The sequence below is a fragment of the Exophiala viscosa genome (assembly GCF_022695815.1).
Source record: "Exophiala viscosa unplaced genomic scaffold EDD37scaffold_1, whole genome shotgun sequence".
NCBI classification, from domain to species: domain Eukaryota; kingdom Fungi; phylum Ascomycota; class Eurotiomycetes; order Chaetothyriales; family Herpotrichiellaceae; genus Exophiala; species Exophiala viscosa.
In genome coordinates this window covers 4,979,115-4,999,292 of record NW_026944353.1, presented here as the reverse complement: position 1 = coordinate 4,999,292, position 20,178 = coordinate 4,979,115, and the positions used below count along the sequence as shown (strand labels likewise).

Genomic DNA, 20,178 nt, shown 5'->3' with positions numbered 1-20,178 from the left:
TTCCCACCGCCTCCAATGACACAAGTATAACCTCTTTGGGGTCGTCATGCTTATTTGAGCAGCTCTCGTGCCTCGCTCTTGATGATATCCAGGGCCTTGTCCGACAACTCGGCAGGCTTGTCCGCAAGCACCTGCTTCAACTGGGCCTTGTACTCGGGTAATTGCGCATGACCCGCGTCCAGCGCATTGATGGCCAATAAACACTTGGTAGCGAGGAGATACTTTTTCCGTCGGATGTAGAGCTCGAAGCCCATGCACTGCGCCTCGACAAGCTCCGGCGACGATTCCAACAGTGGCGTCAGGAACTTCATCGCATCGTTGAGCGGGTCTTTGGTCTCGACCAGCGTCTTGCCGAACGGGTCCGGGTCTTCCTTCTTGGTGTCGGCATCTTCGCTCTTCGGATTCGACTTGGCCGCCTTAAGTGCGGCCTTCTTGTCTGCCTCTGCTTTCTCCATCTTCTCTTGCTCACGTTTGGCCTTTTTCAGTGCCTTCTTACGGTCTGCGGCGCTAACTTCCCCGTCCTTGCCCGTGCCGTTGAGGTTGTCCATGATCGGACCGTGGACCAGGTCAGGGTTGTCAGCGAGCAAAATATAGGCTTGTATTGCGGAGATGGCCATGTTGGAAAAGAAAGGGTTCTCACGGAGCCGGTCCTCCCACCGCAACATGTCGACGTAAGCTCGGATCATACCCTTTCGAAGCGAGAAGTTGTGGAAGTCGAATTGGTCTTCTTGCCAGATGTCAAAAATTGCCAGGATCTGGTGGAAGCGCTTCAGGGCGAGGCCGATCTTTCGTTGACGGAGATATGACTTTCCATCTTCAGTGAGATACCAGACACACTGCATGTCGATAAGATCACTCAAAGGGCCACCAGTCTTGTTCTGCGTGAATTTACCCGCAGTCTCGAGCGCTTGGTCGTTTTGGTCGGCTCGTAATTGGTATTTGGCACATTTTGTGTTGATAGCCCTATCCTTCTCGTCCAGGGCACGTGCCTGTTCCATGATCTCAGCCGCTTTGACCACATCACCCTTGTGCTTGTACGACCTTGCCTGTACGGCGTGAAAATCGACAGATCTCGGATCCAATTCTATGCACTTGTCGGCATAGTGGAGGGCTTTATCAAGATCTCGACTCAGCTTGTAGTTGTAATGTTGCGCCAGGAAATAGAGGACCGACGACTCGAACCGCGATTGATCCTTGCTATCACCATTCTCCGTTGTACCGTTCGTTTGCTTTTCCACCTTTCCAGCTGCATAGCCTTCTACCAGATCTTGCACAATATCTCGTTTTGACCCATCCGTGTATAAGTGCTTGATATTCGCAAATGTCGAGGGTATGCCCCGTCGAAGCATTTTTTGGAGATATGCGTCCGCAGCCTGTTTGAACTCGTCTCCTGATAGTACATCCAACGGCCTTCGTCTCGGGGAATCTGCTTTAGGGTATTTGGCAGCCAGCTCCTCATACGCTTTCTTGATGTCGGCAACGGATGCAACTTTCAATCCTTTGGCTTCGACCCAGCCATCATAGTAAGCTGAATCATCCGCATTTCGATCCAACAAAGCAGCATACGCTGCTTCTGCGTCGGGTTTTCGTCCCAGCCTCGCCAGATAGTCTGCCTTCATCTCCATCACTGCCTGGACATCTGGACTCTTTTTCCCGACGGCCTCCAAATGCTCCAGCGCCTTTTCCAGATCCCCTGACTCGGCAATGATGTAATTCTTGTAAAGTACAGCCTCCCAGTGCTCCAGATCGGCCCTCTTCGGTTTCGTCTTGAGGGTTTCTTCGTAAGTGGTGAGGACGTTCTCGGCGTCCTCGTAGTTTCCTGCCAGGTGATGCGCGATAGCCAGAGCAGTCCAATTTTGTCGGAAGCCCGGTTTCTGCTGGAGCATATTCCTCCGACTTTGAATGTAGCCTTCATAATCGCGCATCTGGATCTGGAGATGTGCCAGATCTCGTTGAATGGGAGCCGACTCGGGCTCCATCCTCAACGCAAACTTGTATGCCTTGACAGCCTCCTCATAATTCTTCTCTTGACGATACAAAATCCCGTACACGTGCCAACAGACATGGGACTTCATATTGTTGCCGAGCGCAGTTTTAGCCAATGCGAACGCTTCCTCCTTGTGCCCTTGTGATCCGATGATCAGGGCTTTCATGGCTTGCGTGTCGGCATGGTTGGGGCTTTTCTTGAGGATCTGTTCGGCTGCCTTGAGACCTGCAGAGAGAGATTAGCTTGATTCGCAAGGGCACTGGTGCCATCGTACCCTTTTTATACTGCTTGTTTTCAAAATTACGGACAACCTGTCGGAACAGGGCATTGTCCTTGTTGGACAATTGCTGCTGAGGTTGTGCCATATTGACGAGGACAACGGCACGAACAGAGGTCGATGACGGAGGATTCCAATAGTATCAGCAGGCACTTCAGGCAGCCTGGGTCAAAGAAAGAGGGTTGAATGAATGTAAGCCTAAAACATGTTCACGCTGAAATGGAATAAGCCACAACGCACACAACACCAAGTGAAGCTCTCAGCGAACGAAGATTGACTGTTGGTGTTGCTGGTGTCAGAATAGCCCGCTGGGTTCATACAACATTTGCGGCGCTTTTCCCGGTGGCAGCCTCGTCCATAAGAAAAGCTTGGCGGGGAATGAGACCAAAACTCGGAATCCTTCACCGACCTTTCTGTTTCTTCGTCTATGTTCTATCAGGTACTCAACGCTGTAATATCTACACGGTGAAACCGCATGCGTCCAGAACGAAAACCTAGCAGTCAAAAAGCTCTCATCGCAGGGCTTCTTGTTGTTCTGCCTGTGCAATGAGCCGTCTCAATGCTTCAGCGCTCTCGGCCAATAGATTTGTTTCCTCCTGATTCAGTGGCATTGTATTGAGTGACCGGACAATGCCTCTCCGCCCAAGCACCACTGGCAAGCTCAAGCAGCATCCAAAGGTGTCGATATAATGGGACACTGGACGCACGGTACGTTGATCGGAAATGATGGACTTGCAGATGGCCGCAGCGAGGGCTCCAATGCCGAAAGACGTTGCCCCTTTCGCTTCAATGATCTTCGCCGCCTTGTCTTTGGTCTGCACCGCTATTTCTTTGCGGTCAATGGTCACATGCGCCGGCAGACATTGTTCCAGAGGAACAGCACCGATCGTTATGCAAGACCAAGCAACCTGCAAGTTGTAGTCAGCATATATAGCTTCAGATGTTCTTCTCGTCTCACCATCTGGCTTTCGCCATGTTCACCAAGCACATATGCATCCACACTGCCGGCATCAACGCCAATCTTCTGGCCCAAGATGCCCCTTAGTCTTGCGGTGTCAAGAAAAGTGCCGCTTCCAATGACTTGCTCTCGAGGTAAACCTGAGTACTTCTGACAGAAGTAGGTCAATATGTCGACTGGGTTGGCCACGAGAAGGATAACAGTATCCTGTCGAAAGGGTTTCATGTCATCGGTAGCTGATTTCAAGATAGACAGGTTGCGAGCCAACAAGTCGGTTCTAGATTCGCCTGGGAGGATGTCCTGTGAGCACCACAGACACCTCAATGGAGCGTTCCTGACATACCTGGCCGCTGTTTCGCACCTGCACTGATGATAACGATGTCGCTTTGCCCTGCCTCTTTGTGACTCGCAGCTCGGATCCTCACACCACCAAACCTGTAGGAAAATTAGTTGACTATAGTAGAAGTCAACAAAGCTTATCGACGCACCCAACGGCACCATGGTAAGTGGTAGCGTCTTCGAGATCTCTAACTTGCGCGTCCCTCAATTTGGTATTCGGATCGACCAAAAGCACCTCACTTGCTACAGGATTTAGAATGAGGGAAAAAGCTATCGCCGAACCCACGCTTCCTGCGCCCAAGACAGCAATTCGAGCACCGGAGCTTGCTAGGTCGTGCGCTGCGGGTAGAGACTCCATGTTACTTTGTAGTTGACGAATATATGAGCGCTTTTCAACGCAGTCAGTAAATGTTAGCGTTGAGAAGATTCCAGCTGCGGATCAATTCTTTTAATCGCTTTCGGTAGGAGACTGCTGTGAGCAGGCAGTAGTTGTGGTCGATACGAGTGGGTAGACGAGCGCACACACCATGAGATAAAGCCATCCGATCAGCGAGAAGTCACGCCTTCCTGGACTGTTTTAAACCTTACCTAGGTACCAAAACGAGGACAGTCGACCTACCTCGTATTTGCAGTCGTCCTGCGACGGCTGATACGTTGTTTATAGGAACCATCAAGTACAGATAGCCTGCTTCATATCTCAACTCAAACTTGGGTTTGGTGAACCTCTTCCACGCGTCTCTCAACTCCCCGCATTTCCTCCTCGCTCTAAGGACGAGACGCCACAATCCGCAATCCATGACCGATAAAAAGTGACGTGCGTGGCTGAATGATTTATTGCTTGCCTTACACAGTACTCCGTACACTGTTACGACGCTGCAAGGTACGAGAGTCTACAACTTCGAACCACACTCGATGGTGATCCGCATCCAAAATAAAATTTCCTCTAATAAGCCACGTCGTGGTCCTATTTGACATATTCCTTCTGGGTCTATCTCTCGGCATCTTGGCTACCATGGTGAACGGTATCCTACAATCGTTCTTGGGCGCCTTGCAAGCCAGTATCTCCATTCTCTTGGTTATCTTCTATGGCGTCCTCGCGAACCAATACAAACTTCTCGATGGAGCGGCTTCCAAGAAGATCTCCAAGGTCTGCGTGCACATGTTTCTACCAGCTCTGCTCATTACCAAAGTCGGAAGTGAACTGCACGCTGACACTGGAACGCGATATGTTCCCATTCTAAGTAAGTCACCTTGCAGTATTTGACTCTGGGTATTATTGGCTGACTTTCTTCCTAGTCTGGTCTCTCTTTTTCATTCTAGTATCTGTCGGCATTGGACTGCTGGCAGTCAGAGTATTCAAATTGCCGGCTTACGTGACGCCTGCACTCGCATTCAACAATACAACAAGCCTGCCGCTGCTGCTAATTGAGTCACTGGAAACCAGTGGCATACTGGATAAGTTGTTGACGGATGGCGATACCGTATCGAAAGCCATCAGCCGAGCAGAATCTTACTTCCTTGTGTGCGCCCTTGTGAGCAACAGTCTGACCTTTGCCCTGGGCCCACGGTTACTCGCTGCCGACAAGGAGCCTGAACAAGAAGACCAAGACGATGAGGAAAGCGAAGCGGAGCAGAATGGCGATGCCAATGGCGACGCGGAACATGGAGAGGACAATGATGACGAGCAGACCTCCCTCCTACCGAATCGTGTACGCAAGAACCAAGACAAATTTCAAGCACGAGCGTTCCATCTTGGGAAGCAACTTTGGGATAAGATTCCTCAGCGCGCCCAGGGCGCGCTCTCTTTCATGTCGGACTTCGCAAACCCTCCCCTGATTGGGGCCGTGATCGGAGCCATCCTTGGTCTCGTCCCGCCATTGCATAGGGTCTTTTTCAATGACACTGAAGAGGGAGGTTTCTTCAAAGCCTGGCTGACCCAATCGATTTCAAAGATTGGACAGCTTTTCGTCACTTTGCAAGTAGTGGTGGTAGGTGTGTCCCTATCGGCGTCGCTTCAGAAGGTGAAACGTGGCGAGGATAAAACTTTACCATGGGGATCGACTTTGTTCATTCTGGGCATCAGATTCATTATCTGGCCGGTGCTGTCGATAGCCATCATCTGGTTACTGGCCACCAAGACAAACCTCTTGCTTGATGATCCCATACTTTGGTTCACAATGGCATTGATGCCTACGGGTCCACCTGCGATGATATTGGTGGCTATGGCAGAAGTTAGCGGCGCAAGCGAAGATGAGAAAATGACCATTTCGAAGATCTTGACGGTAAGTCGTATTGTTGAACTCCTTCTGCATTGACTGACACGGCCTTAGTTTTCATATGCTGCTTCGCCGGTCCTGGCTTTGACAGTCGTTGGAGCGCTATATGCTAGTCAAGCTGCCATATCGAAATGATCTCATGGCAGGTTGTGACCATATTACGTGCTTTTTAGGGCCGGCGAAAGTGTATTATTTTTGGTCTGCTCTCGGACACCTGCTCGGATATGAACTCCCAGAAGCCTGTGAGGTTGCACAAGGCTACCCACGTGACAGCGCGTTCATGGCGCGCAAAAGCAATATTTTCGCAGAATAGCATCCAAGCATGGTATTCTGTGTGATCATGATCCGCCATGCTATTCAAACGGCGAGGAAGACAGCTTGAAACAATCAGTCTTTGGTCCCAACGTCACTATCAGGGAGCTCGCTGGTTCGTTTCCGCAACTGTTTTCGTGATTTCGTTGTCTCAAGTGCAGGAAATGAGCTGTGACGAACGGGAGATCCGCAAAGAGGCTTGAAGATCCTTGTCTTGTCGACATATGGGGCCCTTATCATCCTGTTTTGGGAAGGCAAATTCTGTGAAACCATTCGCCTGCTTGAGAATGCATAAGAGGCTGAACAGCAAGCATGGGCAATAGGACGTTTAGTGACGCCATCCATATGGCAAAGTGAGCCGATTCGATGTATATGTATACTCGAGATTCGTTATGGAGCCTGGGTGGATAGACTGATAAACAAGCGAAGCACGAGGAACATCTTGTCGAGCACTCGAGACGCAGACCGCCCAGTATGACGACGATGGTGACATTTAGTGTCCGGGTATCTGATCGAAAATCTTAGGGCGTTGTTGCAGGACCAAGGTGATGGTCAAAGCGAGATCATTCTGATGTGGGCACGTGGGTGGGCCAGAGATTCAGAGACCTGGTTAGCGACATGTCCAACCCTGGACGCTGTCGGAAATTGGTTGATAGGCAACTGACAGAGACTAAGTTAGGTGTGACGGTGATAATAACATGCCGTGCATGCCAACACCATTTTGGGGTGGTTTGACGAGATAGACATAAGCTTGTTGAAGAATGAAACCCATGGTCAGGGGCAAGGGGTTAGGTTATTAGTGGCCATGATGTTACTATTGTATAACGCTTCGATGCTGAAGACGTGTTTGTTGTCAGAACCCCAAAGTGATCTCAGGTCGTTACTGCTGTGATGTACATAGGGTTTGCCTACTATGGGTATGTCATGATTGTTGGAAGATGAGCTGTGGACAAAACGTGCATGACTGAGCCACCACAGAGTCCACAATCGGATTGTTTGAATCTCTCATTATTGAGATGAAGCAAAGCAAAGCAAAGAAGCGGAGATCTCCAAGTGCTCTGGGCACAGGGGATTGGCAGCTTTCAACTCGGTCGTTTAATCTTGGGGTTGAAGGCTTGGAGCCGGTCATTGCCTAAAGCCTCTAGGCTCGGTGGCGTTAAGAGGAATGTCCAATCGAAGACGGCTTGCCGTGGGCTTGCACTTCTTCTGGGCTTCTCTAGCAAACTCAACACCCCTGTATCACAGTAGTTGACCTTAAGCAAGCTCCGTCCCGCCGATGGCCCCAATAATGCAAGCCCGCAGACCGCGACCCTCTCCTTTGTGTACCGATACCAAATGGGTTTGCTTTCGTCTCAAGTCGGTCACTCTATGCAAGCTGCATTGAGCACACACAACTCTTTTCTCTAACAATTTTTCTCTTTGTCGTTCATTACCAGTCACTCCTTTGTACAGCTCACCTCAAGTCATTCGTTTTAACACCTTCAGCAACACGTGCTGTGGACCGGTTTCCCACGTCCATTCCTTTGTGCAGTCTGGACCGTTCACCGCAAAACCCATTGACCACCTACAACCAACTCCAACCCTCAAGACACGACGACATCAAAATGTCTCAATAACCTGCCTCACATACAATTACCGTCAGCCGCTGTCTAAGGACGCCCTGCGCCCCGGCCAAAGTGCCTCGTAGTACAATGTCCTCTAATGTCCTGCCAGAGACCGAGCCGCAGATATACCCGCGAAACCCCCTTGCTCGACCAGGACCCATCCCAGATAGCAGGTTGGAGGGACTTTTCATCGAGAAGCCGGTTCCATTGGTGGTGAGAAATGATGACAGCAGTTCCTCGGACTCGAGTGATTCGGGTGGAGGAGGGTCGAACAGCACTCTACCTATCGTCCTAGGCGTGGTTATCCCGATTGCCATCGCGTTCATCGTGTTAATATACCTGCATCGGCGGCATGTCAAAAAGTTGAGGAGGGAAGATGCTGAAGACAAACACAAGTCGCTCGATTTCGGGCTCAATACCACTCCGCAGAAAGGCCCCGACGTTAAGCAGAATGTTCCGCAGATGTCCATGACGGAGAACAAGGAGATTGGGAGAAAGCGCGGCTTGTCAATGGATATGGGCATACAGAATCCTTTCCTTTTACCTCCCGAAGTTCAACATTCACGTGAGTCCTTGCACTCGTTATCCCGTTCGTTGAACACTGGGGACGACAGATACCGAGCTACAACATTCATTCCGGACGACGGGTCTATACGACCCCCTTCAAGCTTGCGTAGCCCAGTCGATGACTCTTCAAGTTATACAGGGTCTAGCCTTAGGTTTCAAGGTGACTCGAAACAGAACTTGTTACGCAATGGTCAGGAGAATCCTAGTGGAGGCCGGAACGCTTCTACAGATTCAGGGCCTGGCCCCAGAAGATTTTCTGCTCAAAAAGGCAACGCAAACCTACTGGCCCCAGCAGCTGCAGGCATTGGACGAGAGTCTTATGTGAGCACCACCAGCAGTAATGGAGCATTCAGTGCGCTGAGAGCGAGCAACAATTACCTAGGCCAGTTCATCAAAGGAGGCAACACTCAGCAACAGGAAGAGCTCGACGATAAGGAGGTCGTCGCGGTGACAACGGAGATCAAGCTCGCTGCAACGGATAAGGTCCTACCGCCTCCTCCTGCTGTCGTCAGGGAGTCACAGTACAGTGTTCAATCTTATGCTCCCCCAGCGGTCACCTACCACGAAGCTAAACCGTCTATGGCACCTAGCATCACCGTCAGTCAACCAGCGGAGCGCCAGGCGAGACTACCTCAACTCAGCGTTGTCGATTCACAAGGCGTCCAGCAAAGCTCCGTCTATGACCAGGTCACCAGTCAGGCCGTCCCTACTCCCACAAACAATAGCCCGGAACACTCCACTTCTCCTTCTATAGACATGGTTCAACAACGACACCACGATGCTGCACAACAACAACTGGTCGGTCAAGGCCAACCTGATCAGCAGGTTGATGATTATTATGATGAACATGATGCTCACGCCGCTCAAGAATATCAAGAATACCAGGACTACCAAGCTTACCTCGGTTATGATCCGCGAATGTCAACAATGGGTGTGCGGCCGTTGCCCCCTGATGATCCATCGGAGAACCCGGAACAGCGAGCGAACCGAATCCGCTCGTTCTATAAGGAATACTTTGATGAGACCAAACCGCAATCGCCAAGCGGGAACGTGCAGTACTACGATGGTGCGGAGGGCTACTATGACTCGAGTCCAGCCAACGGGCATTATCAGCAAGACGCATATTACGCACCACCTCGGAGACAACTCCACAGCAGCGCTGTGCAGGGCAGGCATCGGGCGACGGTCTCGAATGGAAGCTACATGTCTAGCCCCAGGGCATTCTCAAGTGCATCAGGGCGGTTTGGTCCGCCTGCCCCATCGATGCGACAGAAGAAGAAATTGCCGCCGCCGAAGCCACTCAATGTCCTCCCGACTCCTCACATGCTGAAGGATGATCTGTTTCTGCCCACCGACTTTGCACCTCCTCAGAAGTTCCGCAACCAAAGAAGCGGAACACCTGATAGCCCTCGCGGCGGAATGAAGGCCTATCAGCCGGGTCCCAGAGGTCATGTGCCGCTGGCATCGTCTTTTGATGATCTAGCAGTGATGCCGAGCCCGTAAGTGTTTTCATGTTGTCGTTCGTGATGGAACTGTGCTAATAGTGATTGCAGTCATGCTTTGAGAAAGTCGTCCACGTTCACCGGATTAGACTTCGCCCCTCCTTCGCGGATCCTCGGAGGAGAGTCTTCCATGAGCGAGACTGGCAGCATTCGAAGCAACCGCTCTGGGGTATCGGCTCTTCACTTGCACAACATTCGTACGGGAGCATACCGCGTCAGTCGGCTACCGAAAGAGGTCGCGGGAACAAAAGATGAGATTTTCGCATCTCTGAAACCACAATGGAATCTGAACCGGTGATGTCGATCAATCATTCCATCTGGCAATGTGTACATGGTATGGACAAAAATGGGATATACAGCAGCAGCACATGAGCGTTAGCGACAGGAGTTCTATGGAGGTTTCGAGCATTCATGACTGAAGGGCTCTAGACCTTATCTTAATCCATGTGGTAGCTGTCGATTATCTTCCTCGACGATATTTTCCGAGAGAGCGACGTACCAATGTATATCACTTACATTTGTGCTTGGGACGAAACCCTAAAAGTCCAATCAACCATGCAACCATAAATGCATACATACTACCTACCATATTGGGCAGCTGTACTACTGTAGGTAAGAGATCCTAGTCTTATGCGAGGTGCGTCCGGAGATGCAGGTTGAACCTCATCGGTAGATGGGTAGAGTCATGTACGAGACAGATGGAGGCTAGGGCTAGTTCCGTAACCGATCTGACTTCTGGGCATATCTAAAGTTGGCCTGAGACTCATGCACGGGCTGCCTCAGCTTTGGTGCAAGACGTGTGTCACAGCAGAAGGACGGGACAAGCCTCTGAACCATGTCGCAGCGGCAGTCTCACATAATCCGGGCTTGGGAGCAGGAAATATTGTATGTGATTGTGCCGGTCACACAGCAGACTCGGTTATGCAAATGCGAGCCGCGCAAGAGTCTCACAAAAGTAACCCGGTTTTCTATTATCTATCTCTTTCTTCGGATTCTTCTGCCAACGCGAGACATGGGAACGGGATAATCGGCTCAAATAGCGACAAGTCCAAGAGGGTTTCTAATAAGGTACAAGGGTTTAGGCGATAAGGTGAGAATGGAGATCCCAAGAGGTGACCCAAGCGAACTGGCAGTGCAGCTAGACTTTAACGGGCATGGATGTTCGGGCGGCTGATTTCTGTTTGGCTTGTAAACTTCTTAGGCCACCGTTACTGCCCCCCGCAAGTCTCTGCCATTTCCCATCCCGATCAATTAATTTCTTCTTCCCTGGATTGTTGCTGCGCCTTGCTCCCGAGAAGTAACCTGCCCACAACACCCTTCGCAGCCATAATTCCTCCCTGCGCTTGTCTCATCCCTACTTACCAACTCTCATATCCTGTCTATACCGAGAAATCCCTACAGCATACGGAGAAAAAAACCCACATTACAACGATCGAGATTGTCGATTATCGACCTGTTCAACCCGGAAGAACACGACTCGTTATACCCTGATCCCGACTCATTGGATCTCCGGGCGCAAGGGTCACCTTCTTACCCGTGTTCTGACACCTCCATCCACTTTCCCACCTCGATAAACGAGCCTTACACTGCTCGCCATTGATATCCTCAGCTCACAACAACACCTCTCTCACACCTCTTCTGTGCTCTTGTCAGCTATTTTGAGTGTCTCTACGAACTCAGGCCGTGCCCTCGTCGCGCCGAACCCAGGGTCTGTCCTTATCCGTTTGCTGCGGGAAGCCTCATCTTTCGAGAAACACGACCCGAGAGAGCTCCCAGTGACAATGTCCGCCGTCTCAACAGGTAATATTTAGATCGAGGTTGACTCTTCTCCTTTCGAGGTGGCTAACACACGTTTAGTGACGAGCGCGAGCGCCAGCGCCAGCGACAGTGGTAGCGTTGTCGCGTCTTCCTCCAACTCCGTCCTCACAACAGTCATCACTACAACTTCCTACAGCATTACCACCTCTCCCACCACCACAGTCACCTACACAGAGACATCGACATCGACATCGACTTCCGAACCTACAACCAGTAGTGTCGCTTCTGTCACTTCGGCAAGCGTCTCTTCCGTCTCAGTTCCTGCATCGACTACCGTTGTCGTAGCTTCCACCACTTCTAATACCACCCCGAGTGTTGTCAATGTCACAGCTACTATCACCGAAACACCCTCTACGACGACAAATGACAGCAGCCCAACGCCCACCGTTGTGGTAGTCACATCTACCTCCGTTCCTGTCACAGACGTTTCCACAACTGCCACGGATGGCTCGACGACCACATCCTCCTCCTCAACGTCTACAGCCTCGGCTTTAAGCGCCTCTGGGTCGAATTCAAGTTCATCCAGTGGCCTCACCTCCGGTGCCAAGATTGCAATTGCCGTCGTCATTCCGATTGTAGTTATAGCCGCCGCCTTTTTGATCGGGTTCTTTTTGTGGAGAAAGAGGAAGGCCAGGAAGAATGCGGAGGAACTCCGAAAGAATGAGATGGCGGAATATGGTTTCAATCCCAACAGCGACCCTACTTTGGTGGGCGGTGTTGGCGCCTACACAGACAACCAGTCCGAAGCCGAAGGTGACGGCAGCGGGTATCGTGGTTGGGGAGCGACATCATCGAATCGTAAGGCTTCCACCACACTCGGCTCAAATGGTCGTGGTCCCGGTGGTCCTGCCATGTCGGAAAGCAGCAGTCAGCCTGGCGGGTATGGCCTCCAAAATTCACCCAACACGACATCAGACGCTTACTCTGCCGATCCTCTAATGAATGGCCATCCTGAGGCTGGAGACGGGGTTGCAGCACTTGGTGGTGCGGCTGCTGCAGGTGGACTTGCAAGGAGCCGCAGTGGTGCTGCCGATATCCGTCGTGGCCCCTCTAACGCATCATCCGCATATTCTACAGGTCATCATTCGGAAACCTCATCCGACACCCACAATACTCCTGCTGGCACGTCCTACCAGGAAGAGGTTCCCTATAACATTTATAACGACGCCGCTCCAAGTCATGGTCCCTACGGAGATGCTTCATATGGTGGAGGTGCAGGTCAGCCTGTGATACGCGACGTTCAAGCGAGAAGAAACACTCGTATTGAACGAGCACCTACTTTCCCTCAAACACAAGGAGGGATTGCCCAGAACTTTTGATTTACCATTTGGTTGCATCCCGGGACGGCATCACTTATTGATATGCATTTTTGATGGTGTTTGAATTGGACATGGAGATGTCAGACTTTCAGGAGTTTGTTTGCCAAAAGTTTGGGGGATCCAACTATCAATACCCGGGCGTTCTTGTCATATCGGTTGACATATGTTTGACGAATCTCATTGTGTTAGGGTTGGGAATGCCCTCGTTGGGACTGATCTGTTTTGTACAGTGGCTGAACATACTACAGTGGTTGTCATTACACTAGCAACTAATCAAAGAGCTGGGAGCTCCGAGGAAAGAGAGAACCAGCTAATCAGGATTTGAAGTAGTTCTGGCGATATTGGATATACCTCATCGTAGTCGACAGATATGGTGGCTTCATGCCCTGAAATTCAAGGGACATTTTTCAGTAAATTGCTCGTTACGATCATTATGCTGTGACCATTTGCACAGCATCTATCAAGACTATAATACATGAATTGGGCAGTTTTGCGCAATAGGCATCCCCAAAACCCTCTGAGTCTGATATGTGTGGAAAACACTATTCACTCTCACGCCGCATGTCGGTCGTGTCGGTCGGCACTATGCTTCGACCGACTTCGCGGCGCCGCTTTCGCAGGGTCTGATCGTTCCGATCGTCTCGTCCCAGTGTGCCGAATGATATCATGGTAATCGTCATCTTCATGTAGCCCCAGATTAGTCAGGCTGTCTTTGCGTGTTGGATACCGTCTTGCTATAGGAGGTGGCATTGCCGCCGCCGGCAGCTCTTCGCGCGTTTGTGTCTGCCCTTGATTCCGAGTCACCACTCTGGACTGGCGAGGGGAGTTCTTCGGGGAATTCTTCGTCCGCCGTCTGGATGTCTTAGGGCTGTCGAGTGCTGCTGCTGGAAGTGGTGGGACTGGCGGCAATGCTCGATCAGGAGGAGGTCTGTCAGGAGGAGTCTGATGTCTCGTAGGCGGAGTTGTGGGAGGTTTTGGCTGCAGAGGCGGCGGCTGGGGCTGCTGCTGCTGCTGCTGCTGTTGTTGTTGTTGCTCCCTTCTTGGGAAGAATTTCAGACCTCCTTGCTCGTCCTCGGACGACGCGCTGGTGCTGTAGTTGATGTATGTGAAGGCACCGGTGTCGATGGACTCGCTGTACGATAGGCGCGGGTCCATCACTTGGCTGTCGTTATCATGCCATGTTTTCCACTCTCTTTTCTTGGGCGTGTCCTTGTCGCTGCCGTCACTCAACCACGGCTCGTGATGCGGGTCACGTCGAGTGGGCCCACGTACAGACTGCACTCGGGAGTGTGGGCTTTCGGCGACGACTGTATCTGAGCGGCCGTCGAAGTTGAACGATGCGAGCGAACTGACGGGGGTGATTGCAGGTGGGGTGATTGCGCTGGGTGATGTCGAAGTGAAAAGAATGGGCGATTGCAAAATGTGTTCGTCTGGCTGGTCGATGCGTCGTCCAGGATGATGTTCGCCTTGTGCGGCCAATGCATTGGTTGATGGCCTCCGCTGCTGGCGCTCTGTTGATCCTTTTTCGGGTTCTGAACGATTCTTCTGTCGGATTGGGATACTGGCTGTCTGCTCGCTGCTGCTGTCACTCAATGCTCCGGCTGTACAATGAAGGCGGACAATACTGGCAGACCGGGAGATGTGTTCGGCCAACCTGCTCTCTAGCTTTTCGCTTGTCATTCTGGCCACGGGGTCTCTCGCAAGGCACTGCAAGGCGAGTTGTACCACAGGACCCACGGCACTTAATGCCTGGCTTTCATCCTTCTTCGATTTCTTGTTTGCCTCATTCTCCAAGGACTGTGCCCACGAGAAGACTTGACCCAGATTAGCGTGGAAACTGGCATCAGCCAGACCACCCCCTCGCCCTGCCATCCGGTTTTTGGTGGAGCGATGCCGCGAGAACGCGCTGTAAGTGCGCTTGCAGAGGACGGTCATGATGTCCATCATGACAGCACCAAGTGAAAACATGTCCGAGGCAAACATATCTTGTTCTATCGATTGCCACTGTTGGACCATGGTGCTACGACCTTCAGGTGGTGCAACGAAAACAGGCCCAGCAGGTATTCTTGTCTCTCTGGTGCCAGTGGATGAGGTCGACGACATAATCGAGGGGGCCCTCACAGGCAAGGCTGTGCGTATATCGGGCCTTGCAGTCCCTTGGGTGGAGATAGACCTGTCGTCTGTCGGTGTAGACGGTGCATCCGTACTTGATCCTCCAATAGTCGGTAGCGACGAATTGTCCAAAGTCTTTGCAGCACGTAGACGTAGTCTAGCATAATTACCTTTAGACATTGGCTGAAAGGTGTAGGTTGGAATCGCCGAGCCAGAAATACTCCTGACACTGTTCCGGCCGTCGGAAGAGCCCGACTTGTCGTTCGTTGTCATCCTGCGGCCTGTCCGTCCGCCTGAGGGAAGCACTACAGAGGCTGATCCTGTGCTTCGATAGGTGACTGCCCTTTTCCATCTCTCTGGCGGAGCATATTGATATGCCTCGATATCGTCCGAGCGGACTTTACCACGTAAGACGCCGTCTCCGGCAAGGAGGCCTAGTGAAATGTTGAAGGATTCATCGACTTGGATGTTGGATGGTCGAATCGCGCCATGGCTGTCCCCATTGTTGTGAAGCCAAGCCAGCGCGTTGGCGAGACAGTGAGGCCAATTGATGAGTATATGTCGCCGTTGCGTTTTGGTTAGGTTATCAAACGCTTTGGGCGTATCAGTGAGAAAAGACTTGAGGCTCCACTCGGGTGCCGGCGAAGAGAGGACATTTAGGAAGCCTTCATGCGTGTAGGAAGCGAACACTGACACAACATGCTCGTGAACGAGCCTTCTATTGGCGGCAATCTCGCTCAGAAGTTCTTCCTCCGCTGACTGATCAGCGACACTAATACGCCGACGAACGTACACCGTGGGATTGTCGGGTATCCGGACTCGATCGGTACCCTCGTAACCCAGGGACATGACCACCGACTTCAAGCCAAGAGTGTTAACGGGGACCGTTTCTTCGTTAGCATAGCGGATATGCTCGCCCAGGGCGACAATGCGGCTGAGGAAGCGAAACTGTGTCTTGTAAAATCGCTTATCGAGGGCAGGGTCGGGTTGGAAAGACAGGCGCAGGTCTGGTACAGCATAGTCGGCGATGGGTAAGTCCTCGTCATCGTAGGAGTCATCGACGATGCCAAATATCTGATCAGGAACTCCGATAGCGACGAGTATCAGGAAAAAGCGTTTGGCTCGAGTTAAAATCCAGTCAAGATATGTATCGTCGGTCAGATCTCCACCGAAATATAGAGGTCGTCGAAGTAGTTCTTGCTCGCCTGGCCTAAGTTGTGAATGGACATAGCCTATCGTGACGGTCTCATTCACGCGGTCATCAGTCCACCATGACTGAGAGCCCGGCGCCATGATCACTGATACTGTTTCATGTGTTTTGGCTGCCGACGAGTTCAAGAAATCCAGGGTGTGTCGGTAGCATGCCTAAATAATCCATGCATTACCGGAAGTTGGTGGAGAGAGCGTTTAGATCCACGAGAGAACCACGTGGAAAGTGGGCAGCAGTCATGTTTGGCAGGAAGGACTGATGAAAGAGTTCCGCATTGACCATGGCCATATCAAGTGCTGACCGAGAATCTGGATCAGGATACGGAATCAATAAAAGCACGGAGGCTCCTTTATTTCAGACGGATCGAGCTGGAGAGCCGCTTGACCCAGGAGAGAGGCGAACGCCGCAAGTGAGACTTGTCAAAATGACCCGGTAAGCCTGGTAGGAAGGGACGTGCACAGAGAAGTGATAATACTTGTACTTAGTCGCCCTCGAAGTGGGGGGCGTGAGATGACAAGCTCTTGATAAGAGGATAGAGTTGTTGGCCTTATCTTCAATCACTCAGGGACCATGCAGAAGTTGATGGTCTTCAGGATGGATCTCGAAAGGGCTGATGGCTGGCAGCTATAGCCTGTAAGCCTACAATGGCGTTTGACTTCGTAGACATAAGAATATTTGACAGTTGTCAACCGTCAGCCCGGAACCTCAGGCTCGGTTTGGCATATTGACAGCCATATCTGACATTGATCACATCTCAGGAGTACAATCATCACGGATGCTTCTGTTGCTTGGTCAAGAGCCAAGATGCCACCATGCATGCAGCTGATGCTTACCTCGAGTCTGCGGAAGAACGAAGGCTACCCGAGCACACATCCGAGAGAAGGTGCGGGGAGTGTCTCGGATAGGACTGGAATGTGCATACGCCGTTGGATGTAAACTCATACCATCGATAAAAGCGCTGTCATTTAGCGAGCCTAGTAACGTGGGTGGCGGTGAGGATGATCGCGGGCAAGCAGGGCTGCACGACTATCGGGGACTTGGGCAATGGGAGCGACATGACCCATAGACGCGGCCTGGGGAACGAAACTGCCGGAGACTTCGTTAGGCTAATTAAATAGTGAAGCGATCTTGCGCTGCGAACTGACTGGTCCATGGACAGCCTTATCAAGATATTGAAGATAAGCGGACCAAATCCAATGACTACTCCTCATATTTGTTTGTATCTGATGGCGGCGGCCGCGCGTGGTGGGTCTTGGGCTTGCAGAAGAAAATACATCGCCAGCAGGGGCATGAGTGGCTCAGACAATGAATTCACCCTGCAAAACCACCACTTGCAGATGTAGAAATCCGTGGCCGACCAGTGGCGACTTCGCGCTCGGCCTTGTGCCGGGTGGCATGGCCATCATTGTATGTCCTCGAGGTCAAACAGGAGTGATTCCTCGGTACGCCAAAGGCGCCTGACCAGGGTACTCCAAGCCCGACAGTTGCAGGTTGGAAATGTGGAGAGGTTGCGGGCGTGGCAATGGGCATCCCTTGGGCTTCTCATCACTGCACACTTTGTTTGCAAACATTTGGCCAGGATTTTTGCGTATGATTTGTGTTAGATAAGGTCGTTTAGGTGCATCAACTTGTGACCACCACAGGAAGCCGGCTTGCCATACACACTTTCCGATGGAATGTGTACTGCCTAGAGGTGCCGACGTTTAAGTATGACTCGTGCTATCGCCTGCCAGTTGACCTTGTGTCATGTCAGCAACATCCTGTCCCACCTGTGCCACGTACTGGGTCGACTTTGCGCTTGTGGGCGGTGTCCGTCATCAAGAGCTTGTCGAAGACAGGAGGTTGAAAGGGTCCCAGCGATAATGAGCAGTGTTTCTCATCGACATGTCCTCAGTTGACGATTGTCACGGGATTCCCCATTCCTTGGTGCAACATAATTTCCTGCAGGTGGTGACACAATTGAACGGCTTTGTGTGACTTCGCGGAAGAATTTGAAGACTGTTGGGAGCAGCCCTGTTCCATCGTGGTCATTGAACTTTTCCTTCGTGACCAAGTACCTTTCCCTTCTTTTGCAATTTGTAAACTCTGCCGCCCAGATGCATACTCCAATGAAGTCACCTCTTTGGTGCGTCAGCATCCTCTTGTTGTTCTGCTGGGATGCGACCGCCCTCCTTGTACAGAAGCCAACCGGAAGTGGAAATGATTCTTCGAGTCCTACGACTGCTTCGTCAGTTCACATCTGTCAGAACTTGTAACTTCCACTCGTTCAGCCGCACAATGAGCCTTCCTGACGCTAACACTGTGGCAGTGACTGGGGAAAACCATGCATCGACATTGGGGTGCAAACAAGTGGGAGCATAGGTCAGAACCTATTCTGGATGGTAAGCCGTCATATTCTGCTGGCCGAATGAGCTGCAGGACGCTCAACAGCTCAAATACTGACCACATGTCATCTCAGGCACCTGCGCCGCTTGGGGAGGGACCTTTTCGGACCTTCAACTATACCATCGGCAGTTGGGGTCCCAGTGCTGGGCTTTTCACCTTTTGGGAAGATCATCAAGGCAACACCTCCACGATCCTGACCTACCCTGGATCCGGGCGAGTCGATTCGTATTGGGGTCCGAACATCTGGACGTTCACGGCGTGGGCTGTGAACAGCGAGCGTGATGCATGAGGAGGCGTGGTTCTTGCTGGCGAGGCTTTCACAATAAAGCACTATGGTGTTAGCATTGACTTGGGTACACACGTAGGCAGTAACTGGTCCCTTCAAATGATGGTGGTGGTGTGCGCTTTTTTACTCATCCTAGGCTCTTTACGTGATAGTTGATGTATAGAGTCATTGCCTTTGCACTCGACAGCTGAATGGCGCGATGGTCATTCTTTGGCAGCACCTTTCAAGTCCGTTGGGCAAAGGGGCGGACTCGACAAGTCACGTACAGAGAGAGTATCCCTAGGAAGGTTGATGGGAAGCCGTTTCGTTCGGGGAACTGTCCAAACACTGCCTATGGGCTCCAATTTAGCCAAACGTCGGTTCTGATATTTCGGTTGGTCGAGTCAGACTTCATGAAGGTGTGGCTGCAGCGGTAATGTTGGTGCGCAAGACATGATGCGTTAACATCCTCGGCATTGTGGTAGCAGGGCGACGATCATCTCGTGTTTAGGAACTAGGAAGAGGGATGGTGATCGACAGGGGTGACGGATCGTTTCGTCCAGGCACTAAGAAATGTCCTGCAGATTCAACCCCCAAATCTATTGGTTAATTGGTCAGGCTGAAAAATCCCTCGGTGGTTCCATTGTTGAGGTCTTCATGAGAACGAGGTCAACAGTGCCGACACCAGCTGAAAAGATTCATCACAGACCACACGGCAGCGCTGCTTTGACGTAAGAATGGAGTCCGTCAGCGCGAGTGCCGCCGACTTGTATACCACAGTAGGTGAAATCATGGGGATTGTCAACTGGGCAGATTTCTTCTGCACTACTGTGTATAGGTAGGTACCCTCACCTGCAAAAATTGTATGAACACGTTGGCACTTCGTATTCCAAACTTCCAAAAGCATGTGCTGCACTTTGAACAAGTATCTACCTACTGTGAGTAGGTACTACACAATGTGCTCCGAGCTTTCTGCATGAGTGGCGCCTTTGCCACATGGTCGATAGAGGGCCGTGCCAGTGTGGTTCGGAGAATCCTTCGATCGCAGTGAGGCGATCCGAGTGCTCGTATACAATACCTGAGGGAAATAAAATTCCGGGCTGCGAGTTTTTGAATGGTACCGTAGGTTTTCCCGATGGAGTTGATCTCGTTACGATCTCGAGCAGCCACGAAGGTCATCACCTGAGAATGTCTAGGTACCTGGTACCTAGGGTAACTCGAAGGTTCATCTGTCAAACAACTTTGCG

General features: G+C 51.4%; 7 protein-coding genes across 7 annotated transcripts; 3 read left to right on the top strand and 4 right to left on the bottom strand.

Moving 5' to 3' along the window:
* Window positions 1-50: 50 nt before the first annotated feature.
* Window positions 51-2,352, bottom strand: EDD37DRAFT_558892 (N-terminal acetyltransferase catalytic subunit; the record flags this gene model as incomplete). The annotated part of the gene is made up of 2 exons (XM_062813767.1): window positions 51-2,212; window positions 2,262-2,352. The coding sequence occupies 2 exons, from the start codon at window positions 2,350-2,352 to the stop codon at window positions 51-53; spliced, it is 2,253 nt and encodes a 750-aa protein (XP_062676249.1).
* A 250-nt stretch (window positions 2,353-2,602) lies between these two features.
* Window positions 2,603-4,275, bottom strand: EDD37DRAFT_619336 (L-lactate dehydrogenase). The gene is made up of 5 exons (XM_062815858.1): window positions 4,150-4,275; window positions 3,711-4,093; window positions 3,566-3,657; window positions 3,223-3,509; window positions 2,603-3,172 (listed from the first exon to the last, which is right to left on the bottom strand). The coding sequence occupies exons 2-5, from the start codon at window positions 3,917-3,919 to the stop codon at window positions 2,777-2,779; spliced, it is 984 nt and encodes a 327-aa protein (XP_062676248.1). The 5' UTR covers window positions 3,920-4,093; window positions 4,150-4,275; the 3' UTR covers window positions 2,603-2,776.
* Window positions 4,276-4,466: 191 nt separating this feature from the next.
* On the top strand, window positions 4,467-6,050 carry EDD37DRAFT_101692 (auxin efflux carrier). The gene is made up of 2 exons (XM_062809102.1): window positions 4,467-4,802; window positions 4,858-6,050. Exons 1-2 carry the CDS (start codon window positions 4,574-4,576, stop codon window positions 5,874-5,876), a joined length of 1,248 nt encoding a protein of 415 aa, XP_062676247.1. The 5' UTR covers window positions 4,467-4,573; the 3' UTR covers window positions 5,877-6,050.
* Window positions 6,051-7,840: 1,790 nt separating this feature from the next.
* Window positions 7,841-10,120, top strand: EDD37DRAFT_646076 (uncharacterized protein; the record flags this gene model as incomplete). Its single annotated transcript, XM_062817697.1, has 2 exons — window positions 7,841-9,819; window positions 9,874-10,120. 2 exons carry the CDS (start codon window positions 7,841-7,843, stop codon window positions 10,118-10,120), a joined length of 2,226 nt encoding a protein of 741 aa, XP_062676246.1.
* Window positions 10,121-11,458: 1,338 nt separating this feature from the next.
* On the top strand, window positions 11,459-13,041 carry EDD37DRAFT_101580 (uncharacterized protein). The gene is made up of 2 exons (XM_062809101.1): window positions 11,459-11,622; window positions 11,680-13,041. The coding sequence occupies exons 1-2, from the start codon at window positions 11,604-11,606 to the stop codon at window positions 12,957-12,959; spliced, it is 1,299 nt and encodes a 432-aa protein (XP_062676245.1). The 5' UTR covers window positions 11,459-11,603; the 3' UTR covers window positions 12,960-13,041.
* A 470-nt stretch (window positions 13,042-13,511) lies between these two features.
* EDD37DRAFT_646074 (uncharacterized protein) lies at window positions 13,512-16,364 on the bottom strand (the record flags this gene model as incomplete). The annotated part of the gene is made up of 1 exon (XM_062817696.1): window positions 13,512-16,364. The coding sequence occupies one exon, from the start codon at window positions 16,362-16,364 to the stop codon at window positions 13,512-13,514; it is 2,853 nt and encodes a 950-aa protein (XP_062676244.1).
* A 1,487-nt stretch (window positions 16,365-17,851) lies between these two features.
* EDD37DRAFT_101562 (uncharacterized protein) lies at window positions 17,852-19,561 on the bottom strand. The gene is made up of 5 exons (XM_062809100.1): window positions 19,342-19,561; window positions 19,219-19,283; window positions 18,823-18,980; window positions 18,064-18,495; window positions 17,852-18,019 (listed from the first exon to the last, which is right to left on the bottom strand). Exons 1-4 carry the CDS (start codon window positions 19,384-19,386, stop codon window positions 18,158-18,160), a joined length of 606 nt encoding a protein of 201 aa, XP_062676243.1. The 5' UTR covers window positions 19,387-19,561; the 3' UTR covers window positions 17,852-18,019; window positions 18,064-18,157.
* Window positions 19,562-20,178: the final 617 nt, after the last annotated feature.

Excerpts from the sequence above, each read along its gene's own strand:
- EDD37DRAFT_619336 (XM_062815858.1), bottom strand. The coding sequence starts at position 3,919 with ATGGAGTCTCTACCCGCAGCGCACGACCTAGCAAGCTCCGGTGCTCGA. Across the intron at positions 3,658-3,710 it reads ACTTACCATGGTGCCGTTGG|GTTTGGTGGTGTGAGGATCC; the intron begins GTGCGTCGATAA and ends ATTTTCCTACAG. Across the intron at positions 3,173-3,222 it reads AACATGGCGAAAGCCAGATG|GTTGCTTGGTCTTGCATAAC; the intron begins GTGAGACGAGAA and ends TACAACTTGCAG.
- EDD37DRAFT_101692 (XM_062809102.1), top strand. The coding sequence starts at position 4,574 with ATGGTGAACGGTATCCTACAATCGTTCTTGGGCGCCTTGCAAGCCAGT. Across the intron at positions 4,803-4,857 it reads GCGATATGTTCCCATTCTAA|TCTGGTCTCTCTTTTTCATT; the intron begins GTAAGTCACCTT and ends CTTTCTTCCTAG.
- EDD37DRAFT_101562 (XM_062809100.1), bottom strand. The coding sequence starts at position 19,386 with ATGTCTTGCGCACCAACATTACCGCTGCAGCCACACCTTCATGAA. Across the intron at positions 19,284-19,341 it reads TGCAGCCACACCTTCATGAA|GCAGTGTTTGGACAGTTCCC; the intron begins GTCTGACTCGAC and ends TGGAGCCCATAG. Across the intron at positions 18,981-19,218 it reads TTCCTAGGGATACTCTCTCT|CCTCGCCAGCAAGAACCACG; the intron begins GTACGTGACTTG and ends TTATTGTGAAAG.